Here is an 18320-nt window from a genome sequence, read left to right as displayed (position 1 = left end):
TTTCTATGACCAATTCATTCTCACTTTGTTTTTCTAGATTACTTTTCATTGAGAAATTCTAGTTCTGGAGGGACGCTTGAGTCAGTTACTATGCAAACAGCATGTTCCTGAAATCTGTCAAAAGTGTATATATTTATTATCTCTACTGCTCTGAGGCTATTGTAGTTTCACCTTATTATATGCACTTTCATTTTCATATTTGGTTCATAATTTGCATAAAGAAACAGAGCCATTCTTGGAATCCGAAAGAAACTTGTCTAATTCATTCTTCTTTGTAGTGCTGGAATTTTCTTCAGATTATGTCTAACAAATATATCTATTTGATTCTTCTTCAATGTAAAGTTACTTGGAAGTTTACATTTCTCAAGGCATTTTGTTTTACTTGTGCAACAGTTTTGTTGTCAGAAAAATTTTTACAATTAGATAGAATTTGTCGTTGACAACCCATCAGGAGTGACCTAAAGTAAATGATCTCTACTCTGCAATGCAGCTAATTAGTTCTGTTTTTCACTTGATGCTGCATTTTTCAAGAAATGTGACTTTGTTTCTCATTGGATGTAAATTTTTTTGTCTGTTGGTTTTTCTGTTTTCTGAGAACAAGGCCTCTCTACGTAGCCCAGGCTGACCTTGAACTCACTAGGTACCCCAGGCTGGCCTCAGCGATCTTCCTGCCTCAGCCTTCTGAGTGCTGGAATTACAGGTGTGTGCCACCATGCCTGGCTGGAAATAAGTTTTTTTTTTTTTTAAACAAAGAATGTTCTTCTAAATGTCTGGCGGCAGTTTTTCTGTTACTTCCTCTCTCTTTTCACTGCTCCCCTCTCTGCAGTGCTTTTTCTGTGGTGGATCCTTGCCTGGGTGTAAGAGTTCTGAACCTTAGCCCACAAGAATATCAGGAACTCTCCAGAGATGCAGGAGTAGCATCAAGTCAAGCATATACTTTTTTTTTCTTAGAGTCAGTTATTAACTTTAGGATTTGAGTTTATTTAGTTTTTCGCTATGTTTTTAAATTTCCAAACATTTAAATAAGCCGTGTTAGGGAATTTCTGTCCCATAGCAAATGGCAACTAAATTGTTGGGTTACGCTGGATTGTCTTAGGTAGTTGGCCACAATTCTGCATGAAGATGTATTAAAGATAGTCAAGGTTGGTAGCTGTGGGAGGGAGGAGACGAAGCATTGCTGATTCTTCACTTTTTATCACGAGGCATTGTAGGTATCCTCATTCTGCTCAGTACTTTTAAGAAAGAGTTCAGACCTATGGTGGAAAGTGTCTTTAATTTTAGGTACAGAAGTAGCCTCTGAAAAACATGGACAAGGAAAAGGGCAACAAGAGAAAAGTCTGAAGAGCGAGGTCTGAGGAAGGCACATTCAGGGGAGCCATGTGGCCACCTTCTCTGGAGGATCCAGTGAGACAGGTCTTCCAGTGCTGGACGTCAGTCTCAGATTCGATGGGCTCGTTACCTTGGTTATCTTTGGCAGATTAGGGCTTCTTTTGTTTACAGGTCTGTTGTAAGTCCCATTGCTTTCTTTTATTTTCCCCTAAGATACTGATTTAATTGAAGTCTCAGAATCATTAGTGGTTTTCTCTGCCCATGCGTATCGTGGTAGATGTTTTCCAGGGTGGACAGTTGTGGTGGTTTTGTGGCAGAATTTGCTCTGTCATTTGTTATAGAGATAGTCAAGGAAATTAGAATTTTATTACAGCTTTGATTTCCTTAGAATTCCCTTTCATGTGTTTTTTAAGTTTTTATTCAATGTTTGCTTTTTTGTAACCTTTTATTTCTAGTGTACCTTTGTGAATTTGCTGTTTCTTAAATGATCTTGTAAGACTTATTGGTGGTGTTTTTCTAGCTTTGTTAATTGTTTCTATTTTTTGTGTTTTATTTCATGTTTTAATATTTGCCTTATCGTTTATATTTTCCTTGATTTTTGTACTGTTTTAAAAGTTTTTGATTTTCATGTTTAACTCATTAATTTTCAGTTTTGCTCCTTTTAAACACTTAAAGTTATAAATGTTCCTATACATATTATTTTAGCTTTCTCTATCAAATGTGGGTATTTTTCTATTATTTAGATCTAAAATATTTTCTAATCTTCATTGTAATTCTTTATTGATCTTTAAGTTATATGAAAGTATACTTTTAAATTTCTATGCATTTGAGGTTTCGCCAGGTTTCTTTTTGTTACAGTTTTCTAATTTAATTCCCTTGTAATTGGGGAAATGGTTTGGGACTTTGAGATTTGATTTATATCCTAATTTTGTATGTGTGGACACTTTCAGTAAAGGGCCTCTAGGTGCTTGGAAAGGATACATGAATATGCATTCTATAATAGGTGAGGTAACTCACAGAGATATTTTTTCATTATCTGCTTGATCTTTGGATTTCATAAAGTTTGTGAGGGCTTTCTCTTTTTTCTTCTTCTAAGTAATAGCTAACTTATATTGTATTTACTCTATTCCAGGCACTATTTTAAGGTCCTTACATGAATAAACTTATGGTATATTGATCTTTTTTTCCTTGTAGATCTATTACTTGTACTTTATATATTTTAAGAGTTGGTGCATTTGTTACTAAGTACATGTATTTTTACCTTCTTGATCTATAATAATGAATTTAACCTTGAAATCTTTTTTCCCTCTGATATTGATATAGTGGCACAGATCTTTTCTAGTTAGTATTTGCCTGAGATAGTCTCAGCCTCTGTTGTGTATCTTTTTGTTTGAAGTGTGTTTCATAAAGAAACTGGGCAGACCAATTTTTATGTAATTTTATTTACAAATCAGTGTAGTGTGTTGATTAAAACAAAACTTCAGGACCAGATTGAGTTTCATTTGTTGTCTGGGTTGTTCTATCTGGTAACTAGAATTTAAAACTAGGAGTGGGAGGCATTTTGACTTTTCTTTATTTAGACTTTTGACATTTCCCATGTTTTATACTCCAATCTTCACTTCTTTTATTCCACATGATTCCTGAATGCTTCAGATTTGTTACAGATTTTGTCCCTTTCAGAATAACCTGTCACATTCACACTATTGCATGCATCCTTAATCAATTTGTGTTACAGTAGCTACATTTTCTTTCTTGAAAATACACTGAAGTATCTCTAAAGTGAGCATAATAATAATACTGTTTACCTTATAGGTCTGTTTCAAGTTTTCCTTGAGTTAGTAAAGGTGTAAAGTACCTGTACCTCAATAAATGCTTAGATAGGATTGATCTGTTTGCTATTAATACGTTATAGTTTGTAGTTTAACATTTTTGGCCCCTTAAAACTATCCTCTATCCTCTCTGTATTTACCACTATTAATATTGATATCAGATTTATTATTTTTATTTTCCAATTCATGTTTTTAAAATGTCTATGTTTTTATCATCTGGTGATTTAGTAGAGACACTTTTAAATATTTCAATTAAGCATGTATAAAATAGCAGTCAAATTTAATAGAATTTTTTTTAAATTTTTTTTTTTAAAATTTAATAGAATTTAAAAATAATTTCACAGGAGTATATTCATTATTAAACTACATGATAATTTAAGATATAAAATTTTTTATTTGAAGGATGCAGATTATCTCTAATCCAAAAATTCAATATCTGAAATGCATTAAAATCAGGAACTTTTTTAGAGCTAACATGATACTGTTAGTAGAAAATTGCAAAACTGTCATCCTGAGATGATGAATTGCAAATCAAAACAGAGGCATACTAATATATATATATATATATATATATATATATATACCTCAGTCTGTGCATGTGGTGTATATGAAATGTAAGTGAATTTTCTGTTTAGACTTGAGTACCATCCCCAGGTATCTCCTTATGTGTATGTAAACATCCTGAAATCTGAAAGAAGTCCAAAATTCCAAACTCTTGTGGTCCAAGCACTTAGATAAGGGATATTCAACCTATATTTTCACCTAGCTGATATACTGAATTTGAATTAAGAAAATTTTTTTTATTATTTTGAAGGTAGTGAAACACAAAGGAACAAGACAGAACAAAGCCAATTAAGACAGTGCAGTGAAACTGGTCCAGAAAGTCACAACAGGTTATTGGGATAACAGTAATAGATGCCATAGTATATCTTACTATCTTCACAATAGATGTTCTTTCAATCAGGTATCGCAAAATCAAATGAAGTGCAAAACATTATAGAACTTATCAAAACAGAATATTGAATAAAGCAATACAATTAATCAGAGCAAAGCAAAAGGGTGATAACAATATTTGCCTTCAAAGAGATGGTAGAAGGAAATTTCCCCTATTTGCTATAGTGTATATGGTCAGTCTCCCAAGAGATGCTCAGACTTCTGGCTCCCATTTGCTAACGGGGGAGTGGGGAATGAGATGTTTGATTCTCAGCCCGATGCGCTGGTAGACTCATGGCTGCTAACTAGGGAGGCGAGTGGGTTGCTTGGTTTCCCAGTGCCCTAAGTTCCAACATGGTGGTGGATCTCAGGAGATGCTGGCTGCTTGGTTCTCCCCCTGGGGTGGCTGTGGATTTGAATTTCTTACGGAAAGATTAATGTCTCTGTGAAGTGAAATTTTCTGTCTAAATGGGAACTTCTCTGTATGTTAATTAAACTTAGAAGAACATTAATGATGGTAATGGTTGCACAACAATGTGAATGACTTAAATGCCTTTTAAGTGTAAGCTTAAGAATGGTTAAATTTTTTTTATGCTGTGTGTCTTATTATTACATTGTAACAAAACAACATTAGGCATTGTGTAAATGTCTCACATTGAAGGTGGGCATGTTCACTAATGGGAAAATGTAAATCTTAAAGGCACACATATAGAGAATGAGCAAAACATATTAGTGTCAATATGATGACCTATGTTTTCTTTTCTCAACCATGTATGTCTCTTATTTATTTTCTAGTGTGAAATTATTATTATTACTATTTTTTGAACAGGAAGGAAAAACTGATGCGATGCTCTCAGTGCCGAGTTGCCAAATACTGTAGTGCTAAGTGTCAGGTAAGATGCTCAGTTGTGTATCAATGAAATCTTCAAGTTCTTTCCTTATAAATTTTTCCTCCATTGTATGTGCTATTCTATTTCTCTCTTTGAACAGTCTTTCACTTATTTTTTTTAGTTTTAAAAAATATATATATATAGTTTGAATGTTCTGTATCCAAAATGCTCTGAACCAGAAGTTTTTCAGATTTTAAAATATTTGCATAGATTTTACTACTTAAAGTATTCCTAACCCAAGCATGTGAAATGTTTTAGAGTTTGGAGCATTTTAGACTTCAAATTTTTGGGTACTATTGCTCAACTTGTATATAGTAAAAGTTATAAATCTCTGTATGTGTATCTATGTGAAAGTAAATTATTTTTCTACTTCTTTCCATCCTTTATCCCATGTACCTTAATCCTATTTTCCAGAAATAACAACTGTTAATTTTCTTGTGTATCTTTGCAACATTAATTTTGTGCAAGCATATTTAGATATCTCTATTTTATGTCTAAATTTTTCTGGTAAAAATTCTTGCATATTTTGATTTTCTCTTTAGTAATCTGTTTAGAGGAACATTTGCATCATTACATGTATTCCATTACGTAGAATGCACCTTAAGTGCACCATTATGTAGAATGCACCATAAGTATAATTTCCTCATTAAGAAATGCTTTAAAAATTTCCAGCATTTGTTATTGCTGATAATGCCCACAGTATCCATTTTTGTACATTTTTACATAGTTTGTTAATTAATTGTAGACTAAATCTTATTTGTATTGGTTAGTAAAAGGGTAAAAGGCTGTATACATTTTGAATTTTTAAATATAACACCAAATTGCCTTCTAAGAATTTAAGTTAATTTGTAGTGAATACTGTTGTTAATATCTTTGACATTCTTGAAAGGATATATAATTAACATTCAACATGACCTTTTCTTCAAGCCTTATGATTAAACATTTAATAAGAAATATAATTATGCTCTAATGAATTATATCATATTAAAAAGTTTAATTGGATGTTTGGTGTCTGTGTCATTTGCCTTCCTCCCTCTGCTCATTCTTGTTTCCTGTTTTGGGGTGTGTGTGTGTGTGTGTTCACGCGTGCATGTGTCCTGTTCAGACCCATATTAGAGTTTCTTCTTTTCTTTCTTTAAATCTAGGTCAGGAATATCCGAAGAATTTTGTGCCATTTTCTCCTTTGAAATAACTTCTTCAGAATACCAAAAAAAAAAAAAAAAAAAAAAAAAGATCTTAATGGAAAATAAGTCAAGTATACAAAAATATCATGAGTTTCATGTTTTAATGCTATTCCTGTTACTTGTGAGTTGACATCTATCAGAGAAAACATAAACTCTTTGGCCCTCTGTTTCTGAATCTGGTGATAATAAGTACCAGCGTCTACTAGAAATTTATGTGGTAGGCTGTATGTATTCCATTTGATTTTACAAGAATTAGGTATTTCCAAGAGGACTTGAGAAGACTTGTGAGAATTAGGAACTATTCCTACGCTCATTTTATCAGTTAGGAAATCGAGGTCAGAGAGGCAAGCAACTCACTATAGAGCCTATAAATGGTAGGCTGTGGGGCTGGGAAGTGAGTCCAGGTAGCGTGCCTCTGAAATTTTGACTTACAAATCTAAACTTGATTCTTGCTATTTTGAGTAGGTCTAGTTTCCCATTATTGTATTCTTTTGATTCCTGGCTTTTTATTTACTTGATTGATTGGTTACTTGAGTACTGGGGATCCAAGCCAGATCCTTGCACATGGAATGCAAAGTGCTCTACCACTGAACTATATATGTAAGCCCAGCTGTATATTTTTAAATTTTTAGTAAAGATATACTCCATCATCAAAATGTGCAAAATAAAATTTTAAAAATTTAAATTAAAAATTTAATATTCCTAGTAAAAATAAGACAAGAAACCCTAAAATAATTGAATTACTTTCCTCTCATTTTATAAGTCAGATATTCTTTTAAAGATCGTTAGAAATGACAGTAAGAATAAAAAAAGAAGCCGTGCTTTTTACAGAATACATTCCAGAAATGCTGTTTTAGGATATTTATTTCTTTTATTCAGACAAAACTGAGCTACATATTTCTCAGAACTTTGTATTAAGCAGAATGCATATGGAACTGATGAATTATGTTGTTTGAAACACATCCCTAAATATCTTTCTTGGGGTTAGACTGTGTCTCAGTGGTACAACACTCGTCTAGGATGCTCAAGGCCCTGGGTTCAGTTACCCAACACCACACACACACACACACACACACACACACACAAATGCACTTTTTTGGGTACTGAGGATCAAACTTATCATCTTGTGCTTATGCCCTTGAGCTAAATCCCCGGCTCACATTTTCTAATATCAATGACTTTTCTAATATCAGTTACTTTTATTTTCTTCTGTTTTAATGTATATAATTTTCTTCAGTGTTTCTTTCTCCTCTTGTAATATATACAAGGGAAAAGGTCATTATTCAATTAGAATGACTGGAGAGTTTGGTAGGTGGGTATGTCATTTTGATTCATTATGGTATATATATTTTTATTACATATTTTGGCTGTTTATTGTAGCTTCAATAATGTCATTGTTAGAAAACCCACAGAATGGGAAAGAATTTTAGTCAGCAACCCCTCAGACAAAGGACTTATATTCAGAACATACAAAGAATTGAAAAACATCAAGCCCCCCCAAATTCAAAGACCTTGTCCAAAAATAGGCATCTGAGATGAACACACGGTTCTCAGATGAAGATATACAAATGGTAAATAAATACATGAAGAAATGTTCATCACTAGTTACTCAAGAAATGCAAATTAAAACAGTATTGAGATTTCATCTCAGTTCGGAAAGAATAGCTGCCATCAAGCAAACAACTGACAATAAATGTTGGCGAGGCTGCGGGGGGGGGGGGGAAACACTGCTCCACTGTTGGTGGGGGGTGTAGACTGGTGCAACCACTATGGAAATCAGTGTGGAGATTCCTCAGAAGACTAGGATTGGAAGTTACATTCAATCCAGCTATTCCCCTCCTGGATATTTTCCCAGAAAAACTGAAAAGGTCATGTCACAGTGATATATGTGTACCCATGTTCATAACAGCATAATTTGTAATAGCTAAATCTTGGAAACAACCAAAATGCCCATCAATCACAGAGTGGATGAAAAAGATGTGGTATTTTTATACAATGAAATATTACTCAGCTATAAAAAGATGATTTTGAGATTCTTTATAGGTAAATGGAGGTAACTTGAGACTATCCTCATAAATGAAATAAATAAGAATCATATTTATAAATATCACATTATGTCTCCAGTGTAAAAAGTAATAAAAACTATAGGAATAATGATCCAAAATGTGTAATCGCTATTATAAATAAAAAAAGGGAAAGAAAGTGCTCTAAAGGGTATAACTGCATGTATGTGTAAGTGTGTAAGATAGATAACCATATTACTGTTTTTGTTGGATTGTTGAACAGAACTGTTTGCACTCTCACTGTCTGAATGTCTACTTTTTATGCTTTAATTTTGCAATTTAAACAACTATTTCTAAGATGACAATATGTAATTTATCAACTAGTGACTTCTTAGTGTATATCTTTTTGAAATTCTGTATTATTTCTGCCCTTTTCTGTTTTGTTTTTTTCTCTTTAAATAAAATAAAAAAATAATGTCATTGTTAGATATATTGTGGAAGGTGATGGCAAAATACCTAGTAAGGTAAAATATATAACACTAGCTAGAATATGGTTTGTATTTATGTGATTATGGGGCTGGGTTTGTATGTGGGTAGAAGTGGGAATCAAAGACTGGCCAGCATGTATGCATTTAAACTGTTCTATTTAGTTCAACCATAAGGTACAGAGTTAAATATTGTAATTCTTATGGATAGTACAAAGTAGTGTAAAATTAAACTGGCAAATGAGCTGTATACTACAAATAGTAATCAACAGGAGGCAAGCAAGTAGAATGGAAATTGATATATAGAAAGCAAATATGTAGATTAAATCTATAATATGCATACCATAGGGGGCCGTGACCTTGGTTTGTTAACCTAGACTTTGATTTGTGACTCCCCAGGACATTGAGTTGATTCAGAAGTTTTGGATACTTTAGGGTCGTGGTCATCAGTATTTACATTTCAGTTTTTTTTTTTTTTTTTGGCTTTTTCATTTTTATTGGTACCAGGGATCGAACTCACAACTGCCTGCTTGCAAGGCAGGTGCTTATGCTGCTGAGCTAAATCCCCAGCCCCTACATTTCAGTTTTAAGTATAACCAATGCATGAATGTATTTTCATTACAAAATTAAAAACATAGAATCACACAGAGTAAAAATAAAATTCTTTTCTCTATTTTTTCCCAATTCCTGTTTCTGGAGGTAATCTGTTTCATTACTGACATATATATGCTTGATGGTTATTCCATACGCTGTACATATCTGCTCACGGTGACTGTCTCTAGTACTGTTTCTGAAACTGACAAAATATTTTGTCATTATTGACTTTGTATTTTTATCTTGATCTTATTGTGAGATGTCTATCATAGAATTTCTTAGAGGGTAACTCAGACTTGTTTCCACATTGGCGTGGTCAGAATATCTCATGAGACTGAGGAGGAGGAATAGGCTAAGTTTTCATATAAAAAGCATGCTACTCAGGAGGTTGAGGAAAGAGGATCACAAATTTCATGCCAATTTGGGCAACATAGCATCTCTGTCTCAAAATAAAAATAATTTTAATGGAAATTTGGGTAGTATACCTCAGTGGTAGAGTGTTTGCAAAGCATGTATAAGGACATAGGTTCAATCCCTAGTATCTCAAAAAAGAAGGAAAGTAAGGAAAGAAGGATAGGACGAGTAAAGAAAGAAATGTCCGTCCAAAGTAAAAATGACCACTGATAGCAAGTAAACTAGTTTTGAGCAAATTCTCCAAGTCTTATTTCTTCACAATTTAATTTGATGCATAATAGACACATTTCAAAGGGAATTAATTACTGAGGAAAGTAAGAAAATAGATTATCAAGCTGCTGTTCTTTTACAGAGAACTGTGTAGAGAGAAGCTCTATTGTCAACGCTTGAAACGTGAAATTTGAGTTTACATTTTATGCTTACTTGTAGAATGATTAGGTGTGTGTGAAATAATATGGTAATTCATCAATTTTATATGATTCTGCTTAATCTGAAATAGAAAGTCCCTAGTAAGCATTTAACAGGATAATTTAATACAGTTGTTTTTTGGAATATCATACTCGAAATGGTATGAAGAAACCCAAGCCCTTTGTTTGGTTTCTGAATCCATCTGTGTCAGGACTCACACTGTTAAGATATGTATACTTTCTTGATCCATTCTGACCATCTGTCTCTTAATTGGTACTTTTTGGTCACTGGTATTTAAGGTGATTTTTAAAAAATTTTATTTAAGGAGAAAAAAAAAAGGGAACAAGTTATATAGAATTTCAGAAAATAAACAGTAGGAAATCACTAGTTAAATACATATTGTAATCTTAGAAATAGTTGTTGAAGTTACAAAATTAAAGCATATAGAGGGGACTTTCATACAGTGAGACTGCAAACAGTTTTGTTCAATGATCCAACAAAACTCAGTAATATGGTTATCTACCTTATACACTTAAATATATATGCAGTTATATCTTTTAGAGAACTTTCTTTTCCTTTCTTTTGTACAATGACAATTACACATTTTGGGTTTTATTACTCCCACAGTTCTTACTACTTTTTTTTTTTTGAAGAAAATAAAACCAAATATGATATACCAGGACAGAGTCAGTCAAATCAAAAGGATGGACATAATACATAATGTAAAAACAAAATACAAGGTGATCAATAATGGTTACCATAATGCCTCTTGTTATCTTAAAAAAATTGCCTATATCATCAGTTATCATAAAATTGAACAAAACAGTAAAGAATAAGATCAATAAAACCAAAACATTGGAGAGATTAGAACACTTCAAAAGAAGATAATAGTCAACCAGAATGGGCGTCACAATGAATCTTATTGTCTTCATAGTTGTTGCCTATACTTTCAAACTTGGTACTATCCAGCATAACAGAATAGAGGAAAATCTGTCAAAACAAGATTGTGAGAGCAATACAGAGTTTCAAATCAAGTTAATAGGAAATCAAAGTGGGTTACTATAATATATCCTGCTATTTTTTTATTTTTCCCTTAATTAAAAGGATAAAAATGAGAAAGTAGATAGTAAAAAAGAGATTGAGATAAAAAAGAGGGCATAACAACAAAACAGCACAGGTCAAAACATAGCCATTTAAGCAAAATAGTGTTTCACCACAAGATAATCTCGACATAATAGTAGTTACCATAGTGTCTCTTCCCTTAAAATCTTTGGGTTCACCATCAAACATATCAAGACAATGTAAAACTGTTCAAGAGAATGACAGTATTACAGGGTATTTAGAATCAACTAACAGAAAATGAACAATGGTTTCTGTATTATCTCCTTGTCTATAAAGGTTTTTGTTTATATTATCACATATAATAAAATCCAGTAAGATACAACATGTTAAAACCGATGGAGACAGAAGAACAAAAGTTTGATGGGACTTCAAAACAAGAGGATATTAAATCACTACCTATTATGATGTCTTGTTTTCTCCAAAATGGCTGTTCCTACCATCCAACCTTCTCTGCCTCATTTCTGTTGAGGTCTTTATCTGTCATTAGTTGTCAGTTTGTCCTCTTCATTTTGCTTTCTGCCCCATTCATTGTGACCACTCTGCCACTGTTTCTGGAATCTTGGTATTTTTCATTTTTAGAATATCCTGCAGTAAACTCTGTAGAGTTGAATTGGTGGTTGCAAATTCCCCTAGTTCCTCTTTATCCTGGAAGCACCTTGTTTTTCCATCAATTTCTAGGGACAGTTGTGCAGGATATATCAATCTTGGCTGGAGGTTAGTATCTTTCAAAGCTTGAATTATTTCCTCCCACACTCTTTGTGATTTGATGGTTTATGCCGAGAAGTCTGCTGTAATTCTGATGGGTGTTCCCTTGTAAGTGATCTGTTTCTTGTCTTTGATGGCTTTTAATATTCTGTTCTTATATTGGATTTCTGGAATTTTGATTTTTATATGCCTGGTTGTAGCTCTGTTTGGATTGTAGGCAGCTGGGGTCCTGTATGCCTCATACATCTGAGTATCTTTACCTTTTGCTAAATTAGGGAAATTCTCTTGGATTATTTCTGTGAATAGCTTTTGTAGTTCATTTGTTTGAGTCCCTACTTCTTCTTTTATGTTCTTAATTCTTAAGTTATAGATCCTCTTATCATCTTCTAGTCTTTGTATTATTGCTGTTTGTTTTCTTGTTATTTTTAAGGAATTTTTCATTTCATGCTACCACCTTAAAAATCTGTCCTCCAGTTCAGATAATCTATCCCTAGTTTCTTTCAAGCTGTTATGACAGCTTTCAATGGAGTTTTTAGTTTCCTGGTAATCTCTTTGAACCTGCTTCACGTATTCTATGTTTCTTCATGTATCAAACAATTCTCCCCTTTTTTTCCTTGTTCTTCCATTCCACCATCTGTTTTTTCTTGGGCGGTGCTTAGCATTTGTCTAACTATTCTGCTTATTTCTTGCTTTATTTCATTAAACACTTCATTTTTGAACTCGTCTATGAGGCTCCAGAGATATCGCTTTATGTCTATAGGTGCCGTGTCTGATATTGCATGTTTTCTGTCTTCATTCTCTTTTGCATTTACCTTTCCTGGATCAGTGTTCTTAGGATTGGGGATGGAGGACCCTTTCTTGTTGCTGCCTTTTCCCATACTTTTTGTTCCTTCCATACAAGCATATGTAGAAGGCCCAGTTTTTTTTTTTTTTTTTTTTCTCTTTGTCTGTTACAGTTTGTTTGAATCTGCCGGCTAGGTGTTCCCGCCCACTGCAGTGTACTAGGGAGACACAGACCTGGGCAGCCTCTGCTGGGCCCGCCCCTCCAAGTCAACCTACTGAATGCTTCAGTGCTAGGGTGCACCGCCAGGTGCAGGGACCTGATTTGGGCTAGCTTACTGGATCTTAGTCCGCGGCATCACCAGGCCAAGTGCACCCCACCACTCCCACTTGAGAGGGGAATATGTGACTAAAGTCACTGCAGCGTCCTGTTCCGGCTAGTCTGCTCGTTCCCAGAATGTCCTCTGTTGGAGCCTCCTAGTCTATGAAAGTGTCCCCATTTCTCTCACTCACCGCAGGTTGATGCAGGGCTCCCTGCCAGTCCCGCTCTCAATGCTGTTTGGTTCACCGATTCCGCTCTTGGAGCTTTCACGTGTCTCTCTCCCTGCCGTGCGAAGCGGCAGCAGGAAATTCAAATCGCGGCTTCCAATGGTGCAGGATCCAGCTTCCACACTGAGATTTTATCTGTTCCTGTTATCGCATCAGGATTACATTTCCAGTTGGTTTTTCTTAGCTTACTTCGTACCTGGGTTGGCAGGGTACATCTCCCCTCGCGTAGGACTCCTCACACGGCACTGCTCCTGAATTCTAAACTGGTAATCTCAGAGAGACTTCGTGGCTGCTGTTATTTGTCTGCCATGTTCTTCCAGAAGTCAAGGTGGTGATTGATATAATTGAATGAATGTGTACAATATTTGTTACTAGTTTCCATTTCTTTTTTTTAACTTTTTTTTTTTTTTTTTAAACTGGTACCAGGGATTGAACTCACGACCATGTACTTGCAAGACAGGTGCTTATGCCGCTGAGCTAAATCCCCAGCCCCTGGTTTCCATTTCTTGTCCTTGCTCTTTGTTCTTATTTTTGACTTAAAGTATTTTTTCTGCCTTTTATGGTTTTAATTGAAAATTTTATTTTACGATTCCATTTGTCTCCTTTATTAACTTACCAGTTATATTTCTTTTTCTCTTTAACTTTTTTGGCGGTTTGCGATATACATTTACAGCTAATTCTTATGTCCTTTGCTGTTTCACTGGTAGTTGCAATAGCAAAATAATCCTAATTCTTTCTTCTCTCGTATTTCTTATATTATTGCTGCCATTTATTTTTCTTATACATTAGCATATGTAATCAAATGTATTGTGCTATTCATTGAAGTATTATCTATTAAATCAACCAAAAATAAGAAAAATAAAAGTTTATACTTTATTCTTTTCTGGTGCTCTTTTTTTTTTTTTTTTTTTTTTTTTGTCTTTTTCCTTTTTATCGGTACCAGGGATCGAATTCACGACTGCCTGCTTCCAAGGCATGCCACTGAGCTAAATCCCCAGCCCCTTTTCTGATGTTCTTTGTGTAGATCCACGTTTCCAATCTTTATCAGTTTTTTCTCTGTGTAGTGAAATTCTTTCAATATTTCTTGCCCAGCAGGTCTCCTGGCAATAAATGTCTCTTACATTTTTTTTTCTGAGCAAGTCTTTATTTCTCCTTCACTTTTTTGGGGGGGAGGAGGGAGGATACTTGGAATCGAACTCACAACCTCATGCTTGCCAGGCAGGCACTGTGCTCCTATATCCTTGGCCTTTCCTTCACTTTTGAAGGATAATTTGCAGAGTATAGGGTACTACATTGGTGAGATTTTTTCTTTTAGTATTTTAAATATTTCACCTTATTCACTTGCTTACCTGGTTTCTGGAAAGTTGGACAATTCTTATCTTTGCTCTTATATAGCTAAAGTGTTTATTGTAGTTGATTTTGTGCTGTTAGTAAGACAGTAGCTGAGACTGGTTAATTCATAAGGAAAGAATTAATGGCTCAAAGGTGTGGCAGCTGTGGAGTCTAATATGAAGGTTATGGTGTCTGGCAGTCGCTTTTTTACTGCAGTGTCACATGGCAGGTATTGAACAGGCAAAGGGAGAGCAGGAGTAGGGGCTGAATTCATCCCCTGGCCCTTTGAGTTGCCCAGGCTTTGAGTTGGTTTGAATCAGGGATTCTGCTGATCAGTGTCCCAGAGTACTGCTTAGAGATATGTCACCATGCCCTACTGGGCTCATCCTTTTATAAAGGACATTAATTCTACCTTTCAAGATGCAGCTATCATGTTGCAATCCGCTCTTAAAGGTCCCACCTCTAGATACTGATAAGGTAGCAGTTAAATATCAGTATGTGTTTGGAGACAGATGTTCAAAACATAGTGCTTTTATTTTTCCTCTGCCTTCTTTCTGGGTGTTTTTCTTTGTTTTTCCGTAGTGTGATAATAATATGTCTAGGTGTAAGGTTTTTTTGGTTTTTATCCTGCTTCGTATTCTCTGAGTTTCCTGACATTAAGCAGTGGACCCTCGACATATGAACAACTTAGATTATGACTGGAGTTTCGGTTTTGAGTTATGACCTGAATGCCAGCTACTTGTGCTTCCAGATGGTCTCAGATACAGATTTCTTTTTTTTTGGTCTTTTTTAGACAGGGTCTTGCCATGCAGTTCAGGCTGGCCTTGAACTCACTTCGTTGTCCAGGCCAGCCTCAAACTCACAGCAGTGCTCCTGCCTCAGCCTCCCGAGTGCTAGGATTACAGACATGTGCCACCTTTGAAGAGTGCTAGAAGGGACATTACAACATCCTTTCCCAGGGGGTTAATTGAGAAATCTTAGGCCAGTGTCTCTTTAAGGAAACTGAGATCTCCCTGTAGGTAGGAGAGGGGCTTGGAAAGCTGTGTGGGGGAGCCTGAGCCTTCAGTGGACAACCTGAGTTACAACCTGCCCTTGGGAACAAATTGAGTTCATAACTCAAGGGTCCACTGAATTTGGGAAAATTTTCGTTTTTCTTGCTTCAGAAATTACTTCAGTCCCAGTCTCTTTTTTCTTAATCCAGTATTTCCATTAAATGAGTCTCATACTTCTTCTAGTTGCTCTGTTTCTTAGATACTCAGTTCTACTTTTTAAATCTTTTTTTGTCTTTGTTCTCTAGTTCAGTGGTTTATACTGAGATATTCTCAACTTCAGAGATTCTTCCCTTAGCTTGATTCTTCTTAATAAGATTATCAAGGAGAACCCCACATTTCTGCTGTGATGTTTTTGACCTAGCATTTATTTGGGGACTCCTGGAATTTTTCTCATCTGTTTACATTACTATCTGTTCTTACATGCAGTTTATTAGAAAATCACACTTGTTTTACATAGCTAGTATGATAATTCCACCATCTGTGCTGAGTCTAAGCATGATACTGATGCTTGCTGTCTCTTCAAAATAAATTTTTTGTCTTTCAGTACTTAATTCTGATAGACAAAGATGATGTAATGAATAAAAGGACCTTAGTAATGTGATGGGAAGGTTTGGGGATGGGGTTGGGACGGGGAGGAAAAATGTTCTGTAGTCTTGTCATTTGGTTTTAGTTGTTTTGGTGAGCCTGTTTCTCTGGATTGTGAACTCTACAGGTTCTTCTCAGTTTAGGACTGACTAGTTTGAATAATTCCAGAGAGCTTTAGGCTGCAGAGGTAGTCATTGGTTGCTTATTCTGGGATGACTAAGCAGAAGATTACCACCTGTCGGTGTGTTAAGGCCAGAGAAAAGAGATGTAGCTCTGTATTGTTTAGTTTGTGTATCAAAGTCATGCTTGAGGTTGAACCCTTGGCTTTCTCTTTTAGAATTGGCTGGTCCTGGGAGTACTTTCTCCTTAGCCAGGAGGGTTTTGGAAATGTCAAAATACAATAATGTGTAGAAACAAAATATAAAAACAATAGGCCTACATATATATGGCTGATTGATTTTCAACAAAGATATCAAGCGTAATTCAATGGTGACAGAATAGATTGTGGGTATAAACATGGGAAAAAATGATCTGATTAACCCCCCCCCACTGAATTGATTATAAACTTAAAGTCTATAAAACTTTTAGATGAAAACATAGGAGAGAATCATTGTCTGTAAGGTATACAAAAATTTCATAGGTAAAATGCAGAGAGCACTAAGCATACCAGACAGATTGATAATGTGGACATCATAAAGATTAAGCTTTTCTGTTCTTTGGAAGACATCATTTAAAAAAACTACAAAGATAAGCTCTCTATGGTGTTGCATTCCTGTAATCCCAGAACTTTGGAGCCTGAAGTAGGAGAATTACAAATTTGAGCCCAGTGTGGGCAATTTAGCAACTTAATGAAACCCTATCTCAAAACAAATTATTTAAAAGATCTGCGGGTTGTGGTTCAGTGCAAAGGCCTTGTGTGTTCAACCTCCAGTACTTCAACAGATAACAAGAAAGGCCTCCCTACACCACTGCCACCCCCCACCCCTCCACCCCCCCCCCATCCCCTGCCGCCCAAAAAAACCCAGCTGGGCATGGCATAGCTCTGTTTCCTTAGGAAATAACAATTTGTTTATTCTGGCTTCATTCTTTTTGATAGCTGGTGTACTTTGGCCATCCTCTGCCTCTCACTACTTCCTTGTATTTGTCTCTCATTTCCTGTCTGATTTGAATAAGGCCACTGAGAAGATGCTTTTGCTCTGTATTTGATGCAACTTTGCAGTACACTTTTAAAGTGATAAGTCTGATGTCTATCATTGAATCTCTAGTGTGCTCTAAGGAGATTTTATGCAAGATTTTAATCAATATCTGTCAGTCAACTGTAGATGTTAGACGCCCTGCTTAGCTTCCCAGATTCTTCATAGTGTTAGTGTTCTAGTGTTTTTGGGTGTTCTCAGATCCAGTTCCAGGTTTTTATGACAGATTTTTTATTGCCCTCATTACTGTCTTAAAATGAATTTACATGGTAATGTGATCTACTTAGTTACATATTTTTATAAGGAGAAAGATTAAAACAATTTATGATAGATGTATATTTACTGTGTAAATACTCAGGCATGATTAGACTAGAAGACATGATTAATTGTCATCTACTATACTTGTACATTATGCACAGTACTGTGAAAAGGGAAGTACAAATGCGTATTGGAGGACATGTTGCATTCTTAATTCCAGTACTATAGGCAGTGCTGTTTTCAGGGAAATGAAATACTAACTTTACATAAAATTCTTAAAATGCAGTCTTCCTTTTATCAAAAATTTTAGTGCTATTAGTACTATGTAAAATCAAGTAAAAAGAAGTTTAGTTTTAGGCTCAAGTAGTTACTAGCAATTTTTTTTTTATTGTCACAAAATATTTGGCAAGATATAAAAGTCGTGTTGGAGCATGTCATGGTGGTACATACCAATAAGCCCAGCACTCTGGGAGCTGTAGGCAGGAAGATTGAAAGTTTGAGCCTAAGTTAGACAATTTAGTGATTTAGCAAGACCATGGCTCAAAATACAAAATTTAAAAAGAGTTGAGGATGTATCTCAGGCAGAAGACCCTGGAATTTTCCCCAGACCTGAAATAAACAAGAAAATAAGAAAAAAAGCAAAACATTGCATTTGGTTTGGAATCTTTTTTCATT

General features: G+C 35.0%; 1 protein-coding gene across 8 annotated transcripts in view; it reads left to right on the top strand.

Annotated features, from left to right (window-relative positions):
* Nucleotides 1-18320, top strand: part of Smyd3 (SET and MYND domain containing 3) — a 715019-nt gene that overhangs the window by 162024 nt on the left and 534675 nt on the right. For all 8 annotated transcript variants that reach the window (XR_010043331.1, XM_063236766.1, XM_063236765.1 and 5 more), the window contains exon 2: nucleotides 4921-4984. Coding sequence is in view for 7 of the 8 variants with exons in the window: in XM_063236766.1 (XP_063092836.1) it covers nucleotides 4921-4984 (64 nt within the window). In the remaining variant the exon portion in view is untranslated. The remainder of the gene's footprint in view (nucleotides 1-4920; nucleotides 4985-18320) is intronic.

Source organism: Cavia porcellus, unplaced genomic scaffold, assembly GCF_034190915.1.
Source record: "Cavia porcellus strain 051 isolate PalLab524CR breed Dunkin Hartley unplaced genomic scaffold, mCavPor4.1 scaffold_26, whole genome shotgun sequence".
In the NCBI taxonomy this organism is placed as follows: Eukaryota; Metazoa; Chordata; class Mammalia; order Rodentia; family Caviidae; genus Cavia; species Cavia porcellus.
The sequence above is the reverse complement of the archived record's forward strand: the minus strand, read 5'-3'. Positions and strand labels throughout refer to the sequence as shown.